General features: G+C 52.5%; 1 protein-coding gene across 1 annotated transcript; it reads left to right on the top strand.

Moving 5' to 3' along the window:
- Positions 1–1515: 1515 nt before the first annotated feature.
- On the top strand, positions 1516–16454 carry Rps6kl1 (ribosomal protein S6 kinase like 1). Its single transcript, XM_051196343.1, has 11 exons — positions 1516–1682; positions 2918–3202; positions 4464–4588; positions 5432–5524; positions 11745–11792; positions 12131–12263; positions 13004–13609; positions 13918–14007; positions 14134–14216; positions 15825–15920; positions 16190–16454. The coding sequence occupies exons 2-11, from the start codon at positions 2938–2940 to the stop codon at positions 16298–16300; spliced, it is 1650 nt and encodes a 549-aa protein (XP_051052300.1). The 5' UTR covers positions 1516–1682; positions 2918–2937; the 3' UTR covers positions 16301–16454.
- Positions 16455–16802: the final 348 nt, after the last annotated feature.

Below are 16802 nucleotides of genomic sequence, written 5' to 3'. Positions count from 1 at the left end.
CTGCCTCTGCTTCCTGAGTGTTGATATTAACAACCTGTACTACCACTGCCCGGCTACTATGTGCAATTTTTATGGTTACTTATTTCATGTGTTGGGTGTTTTGTTTGCATCTGTGTCTGTACCATGTGTTTGCCTGGTGCCAACAGAGGCCAGAGAGGGTGTTAACTCCCCTGGGACTGGAATTACAGACCATCGAGAGCTGCCTTGCTGGTGCTGCGAATTGAGAATCGAACCTGAGTCCTCTAGAAGAGCAGCAAGTGTTATTGACTACTGAGCCATCTCTCCAGTCTCCAATTTGTTTATGTTTTTGAAAAATAAATTAGTAAGACTGGGCAAGGTAACTTATGCTTGTAATCTCAACGTTGCAGAGTTAGGAGACTTAATGAATTAGAGAACTTGCCCAACACAGGGAAATCCTGTCCTAAAAGCAAAAACAGGGACAGTGAGATGGCTCAGGGTGGGACTGTCACCAGCTACCAAAGCTGGTGAGCTGGCAACCCGAGACCTTGCTCTCTGGAACTGTGTGGTAGCAGGAGAGAACCAACCCCTGTAAGTTGTCCGCTGCATTCCATATGTGCCGTGGCTTCTCTGCCTCTGGGTCAGGATTTGGCTCTCAGCTACTGCTCTATTATGTTGTCTTGCTCCTCCTTGCCATGATGCTAATGCACTAAACCTCTGAGCCCCCAGTTTTCTTACATAAGAGTGGCCCAGGCATGGTGTCTCTTCAGAGCAATAGCACGGTGAGAATTATTTTGTATGTTCTGGATACCAGACCCTTATCAGATACTTGATTTCCAAACATTCCCTCCCATTTTATGGGTTATGCTTTAGTTTTGTTGTAGCTTGTTGGGTCTGAGATGCTTTATTATATCAATAAAGAGGTAAACCTGGGGCTGCTAAGACGGCTCAGTGGGTAAAGTGCTTGCCATCTGAGCCTGGAGACCTGAGTTTGATCCCCAGAGAAAGCAACAGCTCTGGTTGCGAGGGGTTGTGGTGGAGGAGCCAGAGGACAGCATAGTGGAAAGCTATCAAAGAGACAAGGCCATTGGGGAGTGCAGGGCGGTTCTGGCAGGTAACTGTCACATCACATGTGGCTCCCTTGGGAATGCCTTTCTGATTCTAGGTTAGGCCATAGCCTTCTGTGCTACTCAATGCTGTACCACTCACTCGACATAAAAGCCCAGGAAGATGCAGTAAGGTTCGTCGAGGCCATTGAGGCATCCCTACACCTAGGCCCTGGGGTAGATGACACACCCAATAAAGATACATCGACTAACTGAAGTGGTGAATGAGAAAAATCTCAGAAGTGTGGTGCTTTTCATTTGGCCTAGAGGTCTGAGGCCGCCCCTCCCACATCCCTGAGTGACAATAGACCTCTTCTCTCCACCCTAAACTCACTCATCCCCATCCATCACACTCATTCCCAAACCCCAGTCCCTGTTTCAGGCCTTGCAAATTCTAGGGCTTTAAGAGCTGCCAGAAGCCGAGGAGGAGGACGGTGATTGGAGGTTTATTCTAACGGATTGAGGATGAGCTCATCCGTAGCCAATGGCCAGCAGGCACCCGCCTAGACGCCCCACCCCTTCCCCCAGGCACCTGCGGAAGGGTGGTAGGCACGGATCCTTGCAGTGGTGTAGGGAGGACAGCTTTAGCAGGGAGGCCCGGAACTGGCACGCGGACAGGTACAGTGTTTGCTCTGCTATTCAGCCATCCTTCCAGGCGAGGAGGAGCCTTCCTCTCTTTTCCTCAGCCCGACCTCCTTGGACTTTCCCTGGAATGATGCACCTTGTGTGCCCGGGGCGTGCCCGTGCTGCTTGCTTGCCGGTGTAGTCTTAGGCGTGTGGCTGGACCCGAAACCCGCAGCCCTGCGCAGCAGGCGTTGGTGACCCGAGCTCAGGCCTCAAAGCTACCTGTCCCGCTGTGCCTGGCAGAGCAGGAGGGCCGCCTTTCTTCATCCCCTGGCCTCATCTTGGCCAAGGCTTAGCTCCTGGCTGCTTGGAGATGTGTATTTCCTCCCCCCCCCCCCTTTATCCTGTGGCTCCCTAGCCATTTTCCAGAGTACCTGAGACAGCAGAGGTGGCTGCCTGGCTGCTATGAAGGTCAGAGACCACGGTGCTGGCTGCTTTCTCTCAGTTCCTTCCCCTCTGGCAGCTGCCGCTCTTACCCCTTGGGCCACCGTTGTCGCTCATTGCTTAGGGAGGGGTTGGTGTCAGGTCTTTGGGAGGGCGCACTGGCCTCCTGGTCAGGAGAAAAAGCCATTAACTCACCCTGACAGTCATTGAACTCCACGTGAACTGTCATCTAATCTGTCAGTCACTTCATCTGCCAAGGGGCTTTGATGGGCTCTGCAAGCCGGCTTGGTCCCTGGAGGATGAGGGGGTTCCTTACTCACTGACTCCAGACCTCAGGGGCAAAGCTAACAAAAATCTGAGACATGTGTTTTGTCTAGGGGAGAGGTACCACTGAGCTGAAGCCCAAGGTTGAATGAAATTCCACAAGGGAAGTGGGGGGAGAGGAGGTGGGGAGCCGTGGGAGCAGAAGCTTTGAGTCAGTGTGGCTCGGTCTGCTTTCTGCATGCTCGACGCTGAGTTCGCTCTGTGGACACCCCTTGCAGGCAGCTGTGGACCACAGGCACCTCCCGCTCTCAGAGCCCGGCACAGACAACATACTGGGGAAAAACTTGTGGAAGTGAATTTAAATGGAAAAGAAAAGGTCCCAATTGTGTTAATCTATCATTACCACCACTGAGGTGGGACCCAGCTCAAGGAAGGGACCTTAGCAAGCCTTAGCTGAATCCCTCCAGCCTTTGCACGTGGGTATCCACCTCTCCAGTGTTTATTTAGCGCAGGAAGCTGGAGTACAGGTTGGGGGGTGTGGCTCCCAGCAAGCGCCTCCCTAATGCATTTGCTTCTTGCAGGTCATAGCTGCAGGGCTGCTATGAGCCTGGTAGCCTGTGAATGTCCACCTGGCCCAGGCCTGGAGCCGGAGCCCTGCTCGCGTGCACGGTCCCAGGCCTGCACGTACCTGGAACAGATTCGTAACCGGGTAGCTACAGGGACATCTGACATGAGCAAGCATGACTACCTGGTAGATGCGGCGACACAGATCCACCTGGCACTGGAACGAGATGTTAGTGAGGACTATGAGGCGGCCTTCAACCACTACCAGAACGGTGTGGATGTGCTGCTTCGTGGTGTACATGGTGAGGGCGGTGATGCTTGGGGCTCGGGAAGAAGGGGGGCAGGAAAGGGGTGCGGGGCACTGTGCTAACCCTGCCAGGCCTCCGTGAAGGACAGTAATGAGGGCTTGAATTTATTAAGGCATTCCTACAAGGTAGAACCCACTAGGCTTGGCCTGTAGTAACTCACTTGAGTCTCACACTAATAGATTTTTTATTGCAGGTAGTTACAAGTATTCAGGAATTGTTATCACCATCATTATCTGAGATAGGCCTTCCTATCTCAGTCTCCTGACTGCTCAGACTACAAATATGTGTGGCTCTGTTCAAGAACTAACTTTCGTACTAATTTTTGAGGCACGGAGCAGTTGGAGAGCTTGCCCAAGGCTCGACAAAGACTCCACACCAAGTACTTCGGGAGTTGGAACTGTTTCAGCTCCTGCTGCTCTATACTTGGCCCGCTGCTCTTGGCTGGCCGCGGAGGCAGGCTGGGCAGTGGCCCTCTGGAAGCTTGTGCTCCAGATGAGGGGAGAGGGCTGACTGACAGCGGAATTGTAGTCCTGGGTGGGGAGAGAAAGGCGGGGAGGTCAAAGGGAGGGAAGAGGAAAACTGAGGTCGGATGGGCCTCGCATGGGATGTGTTCTAGACCTGAGAAGTAACGGGACTGCTGAAGGACAGTATGTGTATTGTCCCCCAGAGGACCTGGCAGTGTTCTGAAGAAGGGGGGGGTCAGGCTCATAGGGGGAAGGGAAGGGCTGATCAGGGCAGAGACTCTAGAGCCTGGAACCAGCCTATGGTGACCACAGTCACCCTAACCCTCTGATGAAGAGACCCTGCGGTGCCTAAGCTTCAGGAGTGCCAGGTGCCTTCCTTTTCTAGCTAATCTGGTCTCCACCCTGGTCTTTTCCATGGCTGGCAGAAATAGAGGAAGCACTGTATTCTGGAAGCTTCTCTGTCTTCTTCTGAAGGAAAAAGGCACACAAATCTCTACCTTGCTCCATCCCATAATGTGAGGACAGCCAGTGAGGTGGTGGGTACCACCTGTGGCCCCCAGTTCCCTCCCCATTTTTCTTCTCAGCCCCTGCTCTCACCCCGGAGCAGGGGCTCAAACACAGAGGATGAACCAGCTAAAACTGCCTGGGAAATACGAGGCATTGGCCATGATAGGCAGAGGTAGTTATCAGGAGACGGCGTCTCAGCCAACCAGCAAAGCTGGGGATAGAGGATGGGGGTGCAGCCCTGGTGACCACAGATGGCGACCGTGTTCCTGCCCACCCCCCCACAGTTGACCCCAACAAGGAGAGATGTGAAGCTGTGAAGTTGAAAATCACTAAGTACCTACGGAGGGCAGAGGAGATCTTCAACTGCCACCTGCAGCGGACGCTGGGCAGCGGAGCCAGCCCCAACACGGTGAGGGCAGCCTCCCTGGGTCCCTCAGGGAGGGGAGGGGGCTCTGGGGGAGACAGTCACTTCGCACCCCCGTTCCCTCCTGCTTCTGGAAGAGTGGGTAGTGGAGGGTGTGAGTCCAAGTGCAAGGCAGGTGTGCCCTCCCATCCTCTCTCCCACACCCTCACACTTCATTCAGCCTCACAGAGCACTTGGCATACATGACATAGGCACCCACCCCAGTTTGCATGGGACTCCATGCCATTCTCACATGTGCTCGCAGAGCCTCTGGATTCTGTTAAGTGGGTAAACCACAAGTATTTGTAATGCATACACAGGCGCACGCACGCGCGCGCGCGCGCACACACACACACACACACACACAAACTCTCGAATAACTATTCATTCAATGCTCCTCTTATTACTATGCATTCAATGCTCCTGACCCATTGACCAAAGGCACTCCCCATGCCACAGGCCCACACACTCCTAGGCTCACTGAGTCCTGTGGCTTTTCTTTTACAAAAGTAGATTGTCAAAATTTTAAGTATTTTCCTACCCCCAACCCTAAGATCATCTGCCCTTTGTAGGCAAGGCTTTTGAGAAGAGGCTTCTAAGTCCCCAAGAAGCTCTCCTAGCAGGACCCAGAAGGGGCTGAGCACAAAGTCAGCCTGGATGCCTTGAATCGGTGTGCTCCCAAACTGAGTCAAGAATGGGGTAGTCTGTTCAGTCTGTCCCTGTGAGGTGGGGTCTTCCTGGACCCCAAGCCCTATCCCAGTCCCTGGGACTCTCCTGGCATCCGGAAGCATCCGCCCATAGCCCAAGCCGAGGCAGCCCTGGCTGAGGCCTTGTCTCCTTGCTTTGCAGGGCTTCAGCAGCCTGAGGCTCCGGCCCATCCGCACCCTGAGCTCTGCCCTGGAGCAGCTGAAGGGATGCAGGGTGGTTGGGATCATTGAGAAGGTGAGCAAGCGCTGGGTGTGGGAAGGGAAGCAACTGGGGTGGCAGGTGAGGGCACAGTGGGGCAGGATGGAAATATAGCAAGCTTTCTTGTCAGATTATCTTTGGACCACCAGCCTTCAAATAATGACACGGAGACGTATTACTTAGGAAACCTTGGCCTTAGCTTAGGCACATTCCCAACTAGCTCTTATAACTTCAGCATTCTGCCATGTGGCTTTTTTATATCTATTCCATTTTGTGTGTCCAACTTAATCCATGTCTCTCTGGTATCTCATGCCACCTAGATTCAACTCCTGGGTTCCTCCCTGCCAGGAAGTCCCGCCTTTTCTCTCCTGCCTAGCTATTGGCCATTCAGCTCTTTATTAAACCAATTACACGGGCATTGGTGGGGCACACCTTTAGTTCCAGCACTTGGGAGGCAGAGGCAGGTGGATCTCTGTGAGTTCGTGGCCAGCCTGGTCTACAAAGCAAGTTCCAGGTCAGGCTCCAAAGCAATACAGAGAAACCCTGTCTCAACAAACAAACAAACAAACAAAGACCAATCACAGTGACACATCTTCACACAGTATAAGCAAATATTCTGCAATGGGAAGGTGTCTGCAGCAGCTGGTGGTGTGCAGGCTCAGAGGGGACAGTAGCTGAGGCCAGTGGCTCCTTTTCTCTCCCCAAATACACCGGTCAGTTTCCAGAGAGGAAAATGAGAAAGAGAAGGGGAAAGGCAGTCTGTTTCCCTCGTTCTTTCAGCTCTGACACAGAACCCCCTCAGAGACCATGGGAGGACCTCTTCAGCCCTCACTGCCAAGCTCATCCCCATTTCCCACAATCCTCCACCTTACCTTCACTCTGCACGCCAGGACTGCAGCCCTGAGTATCCCTGACACACACAGCTGGGCACTCCCTGTGCCCAAAGGTCCCTCTCAGCCTGCCCAGTGGGCATATGCACTTCTGCAGGTGGCTTGTATTGTCCGGGGCCTCAGCAGCCCCGCCCTCTCTCCTCTGGTAGTCCTGCCCTCATCTGAGGCCAGCCTGCGCCTTTTTCCTTTCCCTTAACTCAGGGTGGACAAGAAGACAGGACATGGCAGCACACCCCATACTAAAGTGGAGAAATCTGAGGCACAAAGAGGTCGTGTGAGAATTGAGTCCATATCGGACTTCCCTCTGCTTCTAGCCCAGGGTTCTCTGAACAGTTCTTCCCCAAACTACCCATTTATGAGAGTCATCTTGTGAGTTTCTCAAACATATAGATATCAGGACTCCATGCCAAACCTATGGAGTCAGAATTTCCAGGGTTGAACGCAAGAACGCGTAGTTTAAAACACTGGGTAATTTTGGTGGGTCTGGGAGCCCACAGAGAAAAGGACAGCCAGCGGCGTGTAATTCTCTGCCATACAACAGGGCAGCATGCTGCCTGGGGGCGGGGGGGGGGGGAGGGCTGGGTTTGACCAATGAACCATAGACAAGTGCCCTCATAGCTCTGAGAATCTCTGAGGATTGGTTTCCTCATTAGTAAAGTAGGGTGGGAACTCTGCCCCAACGGGGTGATCTGGGAAGGAAATGAAACAAGTTTTGGGAAAGGCCTGGCACGCACTAAGGCACTAAGGCACAGTTGATGAGCGTGGGTACACGTGACAAGAGTGGGAAGGCACTCGTTCCCATCCCCAGGCCTTGCTGCAACTGCTTCCCCCAGGTGGTGAAGGTCTGCCAGCTGCACATCTGTCCCGGCCTCCCCTCCCATTGAACTGCCCAGTGGCCACAGCCTGACCTTGGCTAAGCAGAGCTGCTCTCACAGACAGACTGACAGAAGGGTTCTGAACTAAGTACGTTTGAGAAATAGTGATGTGAGGTTATGTCCCTTGCACTTTAATGTTAGACATCCTTAGAGCTTTCGGGATGTGCATGTGTAGGGGTCCACAAGGGAATCTGTGACTCGGAACACTCCGATTTGTTCAACCCTGGGACACACATGTGCGCAAGCATTTTAAACATCGGTGCGGAGGCCTGAGCAGAAGTGCACACTAAGATAGTTAGGTTCCCTCTTTCCATTTTCTCCCTCTCTCAGATACTCAAGAGGTGAATGCCAGCTCCCTCCTGGGGTCCTTCTTCCTCCCCTGGGTTATGCCCAAGCCAGGGACAGGAATTCCCCAAATTAGGAAAGGTGTTAGGGCCATCGGTCCCATTCCACAGCTCTGCCCAGGCAGGACCAGGTGGCAGAGCTGTGCCAGTGCCTGCCAGTGGCAGCCTGCGGCTCAGGATGCGAGCCAGGGGCTTGCTTAGGACAATCCTGTGTCCCTTAAGGTGTTGGCTGTGGGAGGGATGGAGGTGGTAAGATAGCAATGAAGTGGGGGCTAGCTAGGCAGCCAGAGTGCTCAGGGGGCTTTTAAGGGACCCCTTCCACCTTCCTGTAGACCTCCTCACAGAGCCATGCTCTGGGTTGGGCATGGGCACAAAGGCCTCCCAAGCTGCTTCTTGTTTTATTTGGCTCAAATACAGGTAATTTTTGTTTGTTTGTTTTTGTTTCGAAAAAACACACACAGGCACGATCACGAGCACACGTGCACACACACGCACATGCACACACGCACGCACACACACGCGCACACGCACGCACGCGCACACACACGCACACGCGCATACACACGCACACACACACACAAATCTTTGAGACAGGGTTTCTCTGGGCAGCCCTGGCTGTCCTGGAACTCACTCTGTAAACCAAGCTAGCCTTGAACTCACAAATCTTCCTGCCTCTGCTCCCAGGTGCTGGGATGAAAGGAGTGTGCCATCACCACCTGACTTGTTTCTTGTTTTTTAATTGTTACCACCATTTTCAAATGTGTATATTTCATATAAAAGTTCACATTTCAAGCCGGGTGTTGGTGGCACATGCCTTTAATCCCAGTTCAGGAGGCAGAGGCAGGGGGAATCTCTGTGAGTTTGAGGCTAGCCTGGTCTACAGAGTAAGTTCCAGAACAAGCTTCAAAGCTACTCAGAGAAACCCTGTTTCTTGCCCACTTAACCACTTCCCTAGCTCCTTGGGAGTGTGTGTATGTGTGTGTGTGTGTGTGTGTGTGTGTGTGTGTGTATGTATGTATGTGTGCAGACTAATTAAAATCCAGTGCTCTGTGTCTCAGCTGTATGGGCCCCATCACACATTGCTCTGGATGGCCTCAAACTTGCTATGTAGCCAGGGATGGCCTTGAACTCCTGGTTTTCCTGCCTGCATTTCCTGAGTACTGGGGTGACAGTTGTATGCCACTATTCCCAGTTTATACAATGTTGAGGATCAAACCCAGGGCTTCATGTGTGCCAGGCAAGCATTCTGCCAACTAAGTGACATCCCCAGCCCTTCAGTGACTATCTTAAAGGGAACAAAGCTGAGACTCAAGGAAGTCAGGTGTTGGGTATTCTGTCCTCCAAGCCACTTAGTAGAGGGAGAAGATTTTTTTTTTCATTTGTTTGCTTGGTTGTATTGGTGGGAAAATGCCCACTCTGCTAGAAATACGCTAAAAGAGAAGGAAGTTTAAAACAAGAAAGGAAGAGAGAAAGAATGAAGGAACTAAAAATATAGGAGGTTGAAGAAATTAATTCACCACTGTACTTAACTTCAAGATCATTATTAACGTTTAAGTCTAATTCCTTCTGTAAAATGGGTTTTAATGTGTTTTAAATACAGAGGTTTTTGACACATAAGTCCTCTTTAATTTCTGGCTCCCATCCTTGACTGGGTTCCAGACTGTAAATCAGAGGGCTTGACCAAGAAGGAGGTGTCGGGGAATCCCACTTGGGGAAGGATGGTAGGAAACCATCTGGGGTATCAATACTTGTGGGAAACTTTTCTTAAGTGACCCCAGCGTTTTCTGCCTCTTCAAGTATTGCACAAGTTTGGTCAGGGAGCCAAGGTCCGCCTGAGTTAGGTCTCTAGCCATCAGAGGGAGACCTCCTGTGGTCAAAAACGATGTTGCTGTCCTGATGTAGGAAGGACACGGTGTGGCTCCTGTAGTCTCTGGTTTCACTTTACTAATGATGGAGAAACTAAGGCCCTGCCCGGCAGATGCTACCCACATTAAGATCAGCCTGTCTGTATTCAAATATCTGGTGCCATCACTTCTTAGCAGTAGGGTTAAAAGTGAGTGATTTCACTTCTCAGAGCCTCCATTTCATCAATAAAGTGGCTTACTAATACTCCCATCTGGTTGGGAGACCGCAGTTAAATAAGCTATGCAAAGTCCTTAGCGTGGAGTAAGTGCTTTATAGCCTGTGTTTGTTTCTTCTTCAATGACAGGGATAATTACCACAGGTTAGGAGGAGTTGTACTTGGACTCTCTGCTTTAATCAACACACATAACGATGCTATAAAGTGTGAACTGCCATGATCCCATTTTTAGGGAGTACTTCCTGTGCAAATATGAGGACATTAGTTTGATTCCCAACAATCACATGGCAGGATACATGTCTGTAACCCCAATATGGAGGAGGTAGACAGGCAGATCCCCGGAGCTTGCTAGCCAGCCAACCTCACTGAATAGATGAGACCCAAGCTCAGTGAGAGACTCTGCCTCAAAATAAGATGGTGAGGGGCTCAACAGGTGGCTCAGAGATTAAGAGCACTGGCTGTTCTTCCAGAGGTCCTGAGTTCAATTCCCACCAATGGCTCACAACTATCTGTAATGAGATCTGGTGCCCTCTTCTGGCGTGCAGGTGTACATGCAGGCAGAACACTATATACACAATAAAAAAACAAGATGAAGAACAATTAAGGAAGTTACTTAGCATATCATCAACTCTGGCCTACACACACACACACACACACAAAAAAAAAAAAAAAAAAAAAAAAAAACCACAAGAACAATGTTCAGAGAAGCTGTGTGGCTTGGCAAGTGTGTGATATTCTCATGGTGGTCGTTAAGGGCTTTCCTATTTAACCAGTGATATAGCAAAGGTGGATGTTTATAATTCCTCTTTAGTCAGTTTATTTAACAGTCAGTTAATTTGCCTAAGCTCTAAAACTGGGGCCCTGAGCTAGGGGATCTTGCCTAGCATTTATTTAATGAGGCCCTAGGTTCAACCCCCAGTACCATAAAAAAATAATCCGGGCTCTTTTCCCAACTCCATCCCTAGGCTGCTGGAGTGTGGGCCCAGCTTCCCACCTGGCCAGCCTGTCAGGCCAAGTCATCACACAAAAGTGCTGTCTGGCCCTTGCCCTCATCCTGGCAGGATCCTGCCTTCCTGCTCTGACACAACTATATGACCACTCCTCCCTCTCCTACAGCTGGGTCTACCATTGCCTGCCCAGGAGATGATTCAGGGTCCCAACTCCAAACAAGGCTCAGTGGTGGGTGGGGGAGCACTACCTCTCACCAAAGCCACCCTGAGAAGGAGCAGCCTCGGGTGGCGGTGGGCACTTTATTTAGGAGGAAGTGTAGCAAGGCAGAGAAGCTCCCGAAGTCTGCCAGGCCTGCCCCTGTCAGTCTACCTGATCTGGAACCACATTCTCAGGAGCCTCGGCTCCTTCACTTGTTTGGGGTTTTTGTTTCTTTGTTTGTTTTTCAAGGCAGAGATTCTCTGTGTAGCCTTGGCTGTCCTGGAACTCTCTCTCTGGAGAGCAGACTGGCCTTGAATTCACACAGATCCGCCTGCCTCTGTCTCCCAAGAGCTAGAACGAAAGGCATGCACCACTGTCTGGCTGGCTTGGGTTTGAGACAAGGGCTCACCATGCAGCCTTGCTTTGCCTTAAACTCAGAGATCTGCCTGCCTCTGCCTTTCAGCATCACCATGCCGAGCCTAGCTATTAGTAGTTCAGCTACAGCACCTTCAGTCTGCCAGGACGGTGGGCTCTAGCCAAAGCCTGCAGTGAGGAGTTGACTTTGGTTGTCCTTGGGCCACATAGGGCTTCAGGCAGGTACGGGGAGGGGTCTGCAAACATGACAGAGGTACTTAGACCACTTGCTATCGTATGTGAAGTACCACCTTCATCCTTGAGCTATGCAGAACTGTGGGCATCCCAGGTTGGACAGGATGGTCCCTGCCCTTGTTAGATAATGTGGGAAAGCTCCCCTGAGGGGAGGAGTCCCAGATGCTGCGGGGGGGGGGGGGGGACACCAGAGCTTTGATCTTTGGTTAACCAGGGCGGGTCACTAGGACAGGATAGATGTTGGCCTCAGGGCATGGAAAGCCCAAGAACTAACATGTACCTTGACCAGTATCTCCTGGATTTTGACAGGTGCAGTTGGTCCAGGACCCCGCAACGGGAGGAACCTTCGTTGTGAAGGCAGGTGCTGCTCAGCTGCTGCTATGTGGCACTCCTCTTGGAACTTTCTCGGACCTCTTGGGAACCCTGCCTGTCCCCTCCCTAGAATGTACATAGGAGACCCATGCTCCCTCCAAAGCTGCAAGCTGCTTGTTCTTCTGAGCGTTGCCCAAGGCTGACATACATGCACACTACCTCATCCTTGGACATTAGACTCAGAGGGATTACAGGGGTGAAGGCTGGGCTGGGAACTGAGGGAAGCAGTTGCTTCTTAGTCTGGTTCCCAATCCATGTCCTAGTGTCCTGAAGCCAGAGCATGGGCCACATCAGCTCATCTGCATACCCTGTCCCCTCCCCAGAGCCTTCCCAGGTGCCACGCAGTAAGCCGGGAGCGGCCGACCATCATCCCCCACGGGGTCCCCTACATGACAAAGCTGCTTCGGTACTTTGTGAGTGAAGACTCTGTCTTCTTGCACCTGGAGCATGTGCAAGGTGAGGGGACCTGTGGGCCCGCCAACTCCTCTCAGCTTTGGGGCATCTCTGTCTTCCCCACCCCAGAGAAAGATGCTGAGCCCGAAGCAGATGTGTGGTACCAACAGGGAACCCAGTCTTTCCAAAGGCTGAGGGCAGGGCCAGGCTGCTGTGTGCCCCTGTGTGGTGCTGAGGGAGCGGGGCATCCTGTGGAGGATGTCCCCACCCTAGGCAGGCGAAGAGGGCATTTATTCAGCTGGCTTCTTTGTTGCCATTTCCTTTAGTCTTGGCTCTTTGCGCTTTCCTGGTCAGCGCCCCTCCCTAACGGCCATATAGAGAGGCTAGTGACTAAAACTGTAAGGACGGGAACTGAGCCCTGTGGCCGATATTTAGTGACTTTTAAAATGTGTGACACATCCTTGGGTCGTGGCGAAGTCACTGTAAATCCATGCTTGACTTCTTTACCTCTTGTGACGCCACCCTCCCTAAAACAAAAGAGAAAGCCTAACGTGTCTAACACTAGTGTTTAAACTAACTGGCCCTTCACTCAAACCAAGTTCACTGGCCTCAGGTATGTGCTGTGAAGCTGAGCTCCCTGCGAGCGGGTGCCACAGCGGAAGAGCAGGGTGATGAGGTGACCGAATAAGGCCAGGGCCCCTGAGAAGCAGAGGGGGGATGCTGAGATGGGGTTGGGGGTGGGATGGGGCCTGGACCTAGTGTCCACTCTTCTCCCTGCCACACTCACTCCCTGTTTGGCCCAGGAGGCACTCTGTGGTCACATCTAATCTCCCAGGCCCGCTTTCAACATTCTGGGCTCAAGTCTGGCTCTGCCCAGGAGAAGTCAAAAGTCCTGCTCAACACAGGCCTCTGCCTCATGACCCCAGCAAAGCTCCCACCAGGCCACACCTTGGGGCAGGACAGAATCCCAGTGGAGCCTCCATGGACTTCTCAGAGCCTTTCCCCAGCCAAGGAGATCCCATCCGTCCGGCTTCAGGAAGAGGCTGACAGGGAACCCTCAGCCAGGACCAGTCCTTTCTGCTCTTCGGGCCTCACGGAAGCGCCATGTGGCCACGTGCACAGTCAAGCCAGGAGAGCTGGCCAGAGTTCGAACACTGCACCCAATCGGAAGCTCCACTGGGTACGGGAAGGGGCTGACCGGGTGCTAGGGGCCTATGGCCGAGGCAGAGGTCAGAACCCCCCATCAGCAAACAGGGCTAGTTTGGGGCATGGAAGAGCTATCTGGAGCCCGAGGGAGGAACAGGTGAAGCAGTGGGCAGCTGAGATGCTGGCGGCACTGGAGGCGCTACACCAGCAGGGGGTGCTGTGCCGAGACCTCAACCCGCGGAACCTGCTTCTAGACCAGGCAGGTAGGAGCCCCAGCCTCCCTGTTTCAATCCTACTCCTCAGGTGGGAGCCCAGAGTCAACAGGACTCCCAAGATTATAAAGGCAACATGCATGCAGTTCCTCCCTACTCCCCTCCCCCCTCCTGGCCCTTTACGGAGGATGTGAGCCTGGGGCTGCAGTTCCAGGAACACCTCTAGGTCCTGGGCAACAAGGGATGACCTTCAGCCCCTAACACGATCGCACTGGGGGAAGCCTTGGGACTGCTTAGAGATTCCAGCTGCTCAGTGATGTTACTCTCAACCTTTGCCCTCCCTACATACCCTGGACAAGGTCACATCCGACTCACATACTTTGGCCAGTGGTCAGAAGTGGAGCCCCAGTGCAGCCAGGAGGCGGTGGACTGCCTGTACAGTGCTCCAGGCAAGAAGGGAGTTGGGGGAGGTTCCTAGACCTTGGGTGCTTTGGTGTGGGTTAAAGACCGAGGAAGGGCAGTGGGTTCTAGAACGACAACAGAAAGGGCTGTCTTATGTGTTCTTGTTCTCGCAGAGGTCGGGGGGATTTCTGAGCTGACTGAAGCCTGTGACTGGTGGAGCTATGGGTCACTTCTATATGAAATGCTCACAGGAACGGTGAGTAGCTGGGCAGAGCCCTGGTAGGGACCATAGGGTATAGGCTGAGCAGAGGCTTGGCCAGCCCGGGTCAAAGCAGAGGTTGACTGATTCTACATGCCTGACCTTTGAGCTGAATCCTTCCACCCACAAGACCAAAAGCAATAGAGGAAGTCACTCCCACCAGGCCGCCAGAGCCGTTAGCACTCCTACCACCACACAAGGGACGATTGCTAAAGATACAGGCAATTTCCGTGAATTGTATGAGCTGGGATAGCCAGAGGTTTATGGAAGAGCATGGTGGGCCTGAGGTTTGGAGAAGGCAGCAGCCCCTCCCTGAAAGGCTTCTGGATTATAGCCAGTCTCTTCCTACTGTTCACTCCCACTCACCCTTCAAGGCTGAGATCCCTAGACCTCAGCTGGAAGGGGGAGAAGGCGCTTGCATCCAAGCCAGCAGGGGCTTTGACAAACCTGGTCAGCCGAGCCCACTTGAAGGCTGGGGATGGTTCAGTTACTGAAGCACCGGCTGCTCAGGCATGAAGCCTTGAGTTTGATCCCCAGCAACCATGGGAAAGTCAATTGTGATGATACACAGCTGCTCCCTAACACAGGGCCTGGGGTGAGACGAGCAGATTAGATTCCCAGAGCTTTCTGGTCAGTCAGTGGAGATCAGTGAGACCCTGTCTTTAAAAAAACAGAAAAAGAGAAGACAGACACCTTTCAGCCTCTGGCCTACACACACACACACACACACACACACACACACACACACACACACACCACACCGGGGGGGGGGGGGGATAGAGAGGGGGAGAGAGAGGAAGAGAGAGAGGGGGAGAGATAGAGGGGGCGAGAGAGGGAGAGAGAGGGAGAGAAGAAGAGAGAGGTAGGGAAAGAGGGAAGGAGAGAGAGGAAGGGAGGGAGGGAGAGAGAGAGAGAGACAGAGAGAGAGAGAGAGAGAGAGAGAGAGAGAGAGAGAGAACCTACTTGACAAGGCTTTGCCTTCTTTACTTATCTCACAAGAGCCCAAAACTATGTCTGGGAACAAGGGAGTGGCCAAACTACATTTGAGCAGGCAAGTTTTGGGTGGCACCAGCAAACTTCGGTGTGACCTAAAGGCCAGACCTGACCTGCTTTTGTTCCCAGTGGCTCGGGGCCTCTGAGAACCCTTTACACCAATGCCCCCAAGCCCCACATGACTCTCCTGCATTTCTTCTTGCAGCTCATCCTTACCTCCACATACTTGGCTTTTCTCCACATTCCTGCCTTGGTCTCAATGGCTGCATGCCAGGCCTCCATCAAATGCATAACTTGTAGAGCCTTTTCCTATACAGAAATAAGCTCTGGTGCTGTTCCCAGTAGCTTCCACTCTAAAGACAACTGAGATAATGTTCCCTACAAGCTGCAGGCTCAAACCCCTATGCTAACCCAACTCCCTTTTCCTGAGCGGCTTCTTGTCTTCAATGTCAAGGGTCTAGCTCTGTCTGAGTCATTAGTAGATCCTAGCAAAAGGCAACTATAGGCATCATCTAGCTCCTGCAATGTTTCATGGAGGTGGAGCAAATCTTGGCTGTCATGGGGGTGTAAGCTTCCCTAATGTGGCCTCTCCTGTGTCCCCTTCCTCTCCAGGCATTGGCCCAGAGCCACCCCTCAGGATTCCAGGCTCACACCCAACTACAGCTCCCAGAGTGGCTCAGTCGCCCAGCAGCCTCCCTGTTGACTGAGGTGAGGTATTGGTTGGCCTAGAGATGACTTATTGGTATGTGGGTGGGGGATGGGAGGAACTGCCTATTCAATTAACTATGGAGAGCACTAGGGCAGAAAATGCCCACGGATGTCTGTGCTAGCTACCACCAATGTCACGGGGGAGGGGCTGACTGACTGGTTAACAGGAAATGAGCATCTTAAGGGTTTGGGGATAGAAGTCCCAGGAGGTGGGTGACTACTACCTTCCTGATAGGGAGGGGACGCACAACCCTGATTATTTCCCATAGCTGTTGCAGTTTGATCCCCAGCGGCGCCTAGGTGCTGGAGGTGGTGGCATCAGCAAACTCAAGTCCCACCCCTTTTTCAGTACCATCCAATGGAGTCGACTAATGGGGTAAGGGGTTTGTAAATGGACAAAGAAGCTGGCCAAGTTCTTCATGTTCTGCCTTCTGGGCTGGCCCCTCATCAGTGAACTTTAGGGGGCAAATATGGGCGGCAGCCACTTACCCTGCTCAGAACCTGCCTGGGCCTAAGATTGATGACTGCATCTGTCCTTAAAAAAAAAAAAAAAAAAAAAGCCAGCCCCCCCCCCCTCCCCAGAGGCTGCAGGAGGGGCAGTGAGGTACACCCTGCTGAGAACCTACAGATCAGGAAACAGATGCTTGTTGAACACATACCTTGTACCCTTAACTGGGACCCATCATGTTAAAGGGTGGGTGCCTTCTGTTGCTTTAGCTCCAAACTGAACAAACTGCTGAGCCAGCTGACAAATTTGGTGATACTGCCATGTTGTACACCACTTAAGACATCTCAGGACACTGAACTGACTCAGTAGACCCAAACCAAAACTGTCCTGGCCCATTTTAGTGGGAGGCTTCTACCAGAGGACGTTTGTCCCTA

Source organism: Phodopus roborovskii, unplaced genomic scaffold (genome assembly GCF_943737965.1).
Source record: "Phodopus roborovskii unplaced genomic scaffold, PHOROB, whole genome shotgun sequence".
NCBI classification, from domain to species: Eukaryota; Metazoa; Chordata; class Mammalia; order Rodentia; family Cricetidae; genus Phodopus; species Phodopus roborovskii.
Note: the sequence above shows the minus strand (reverse complement) of the source record. Positions and strands in the feature narration are given on the sequence as shown.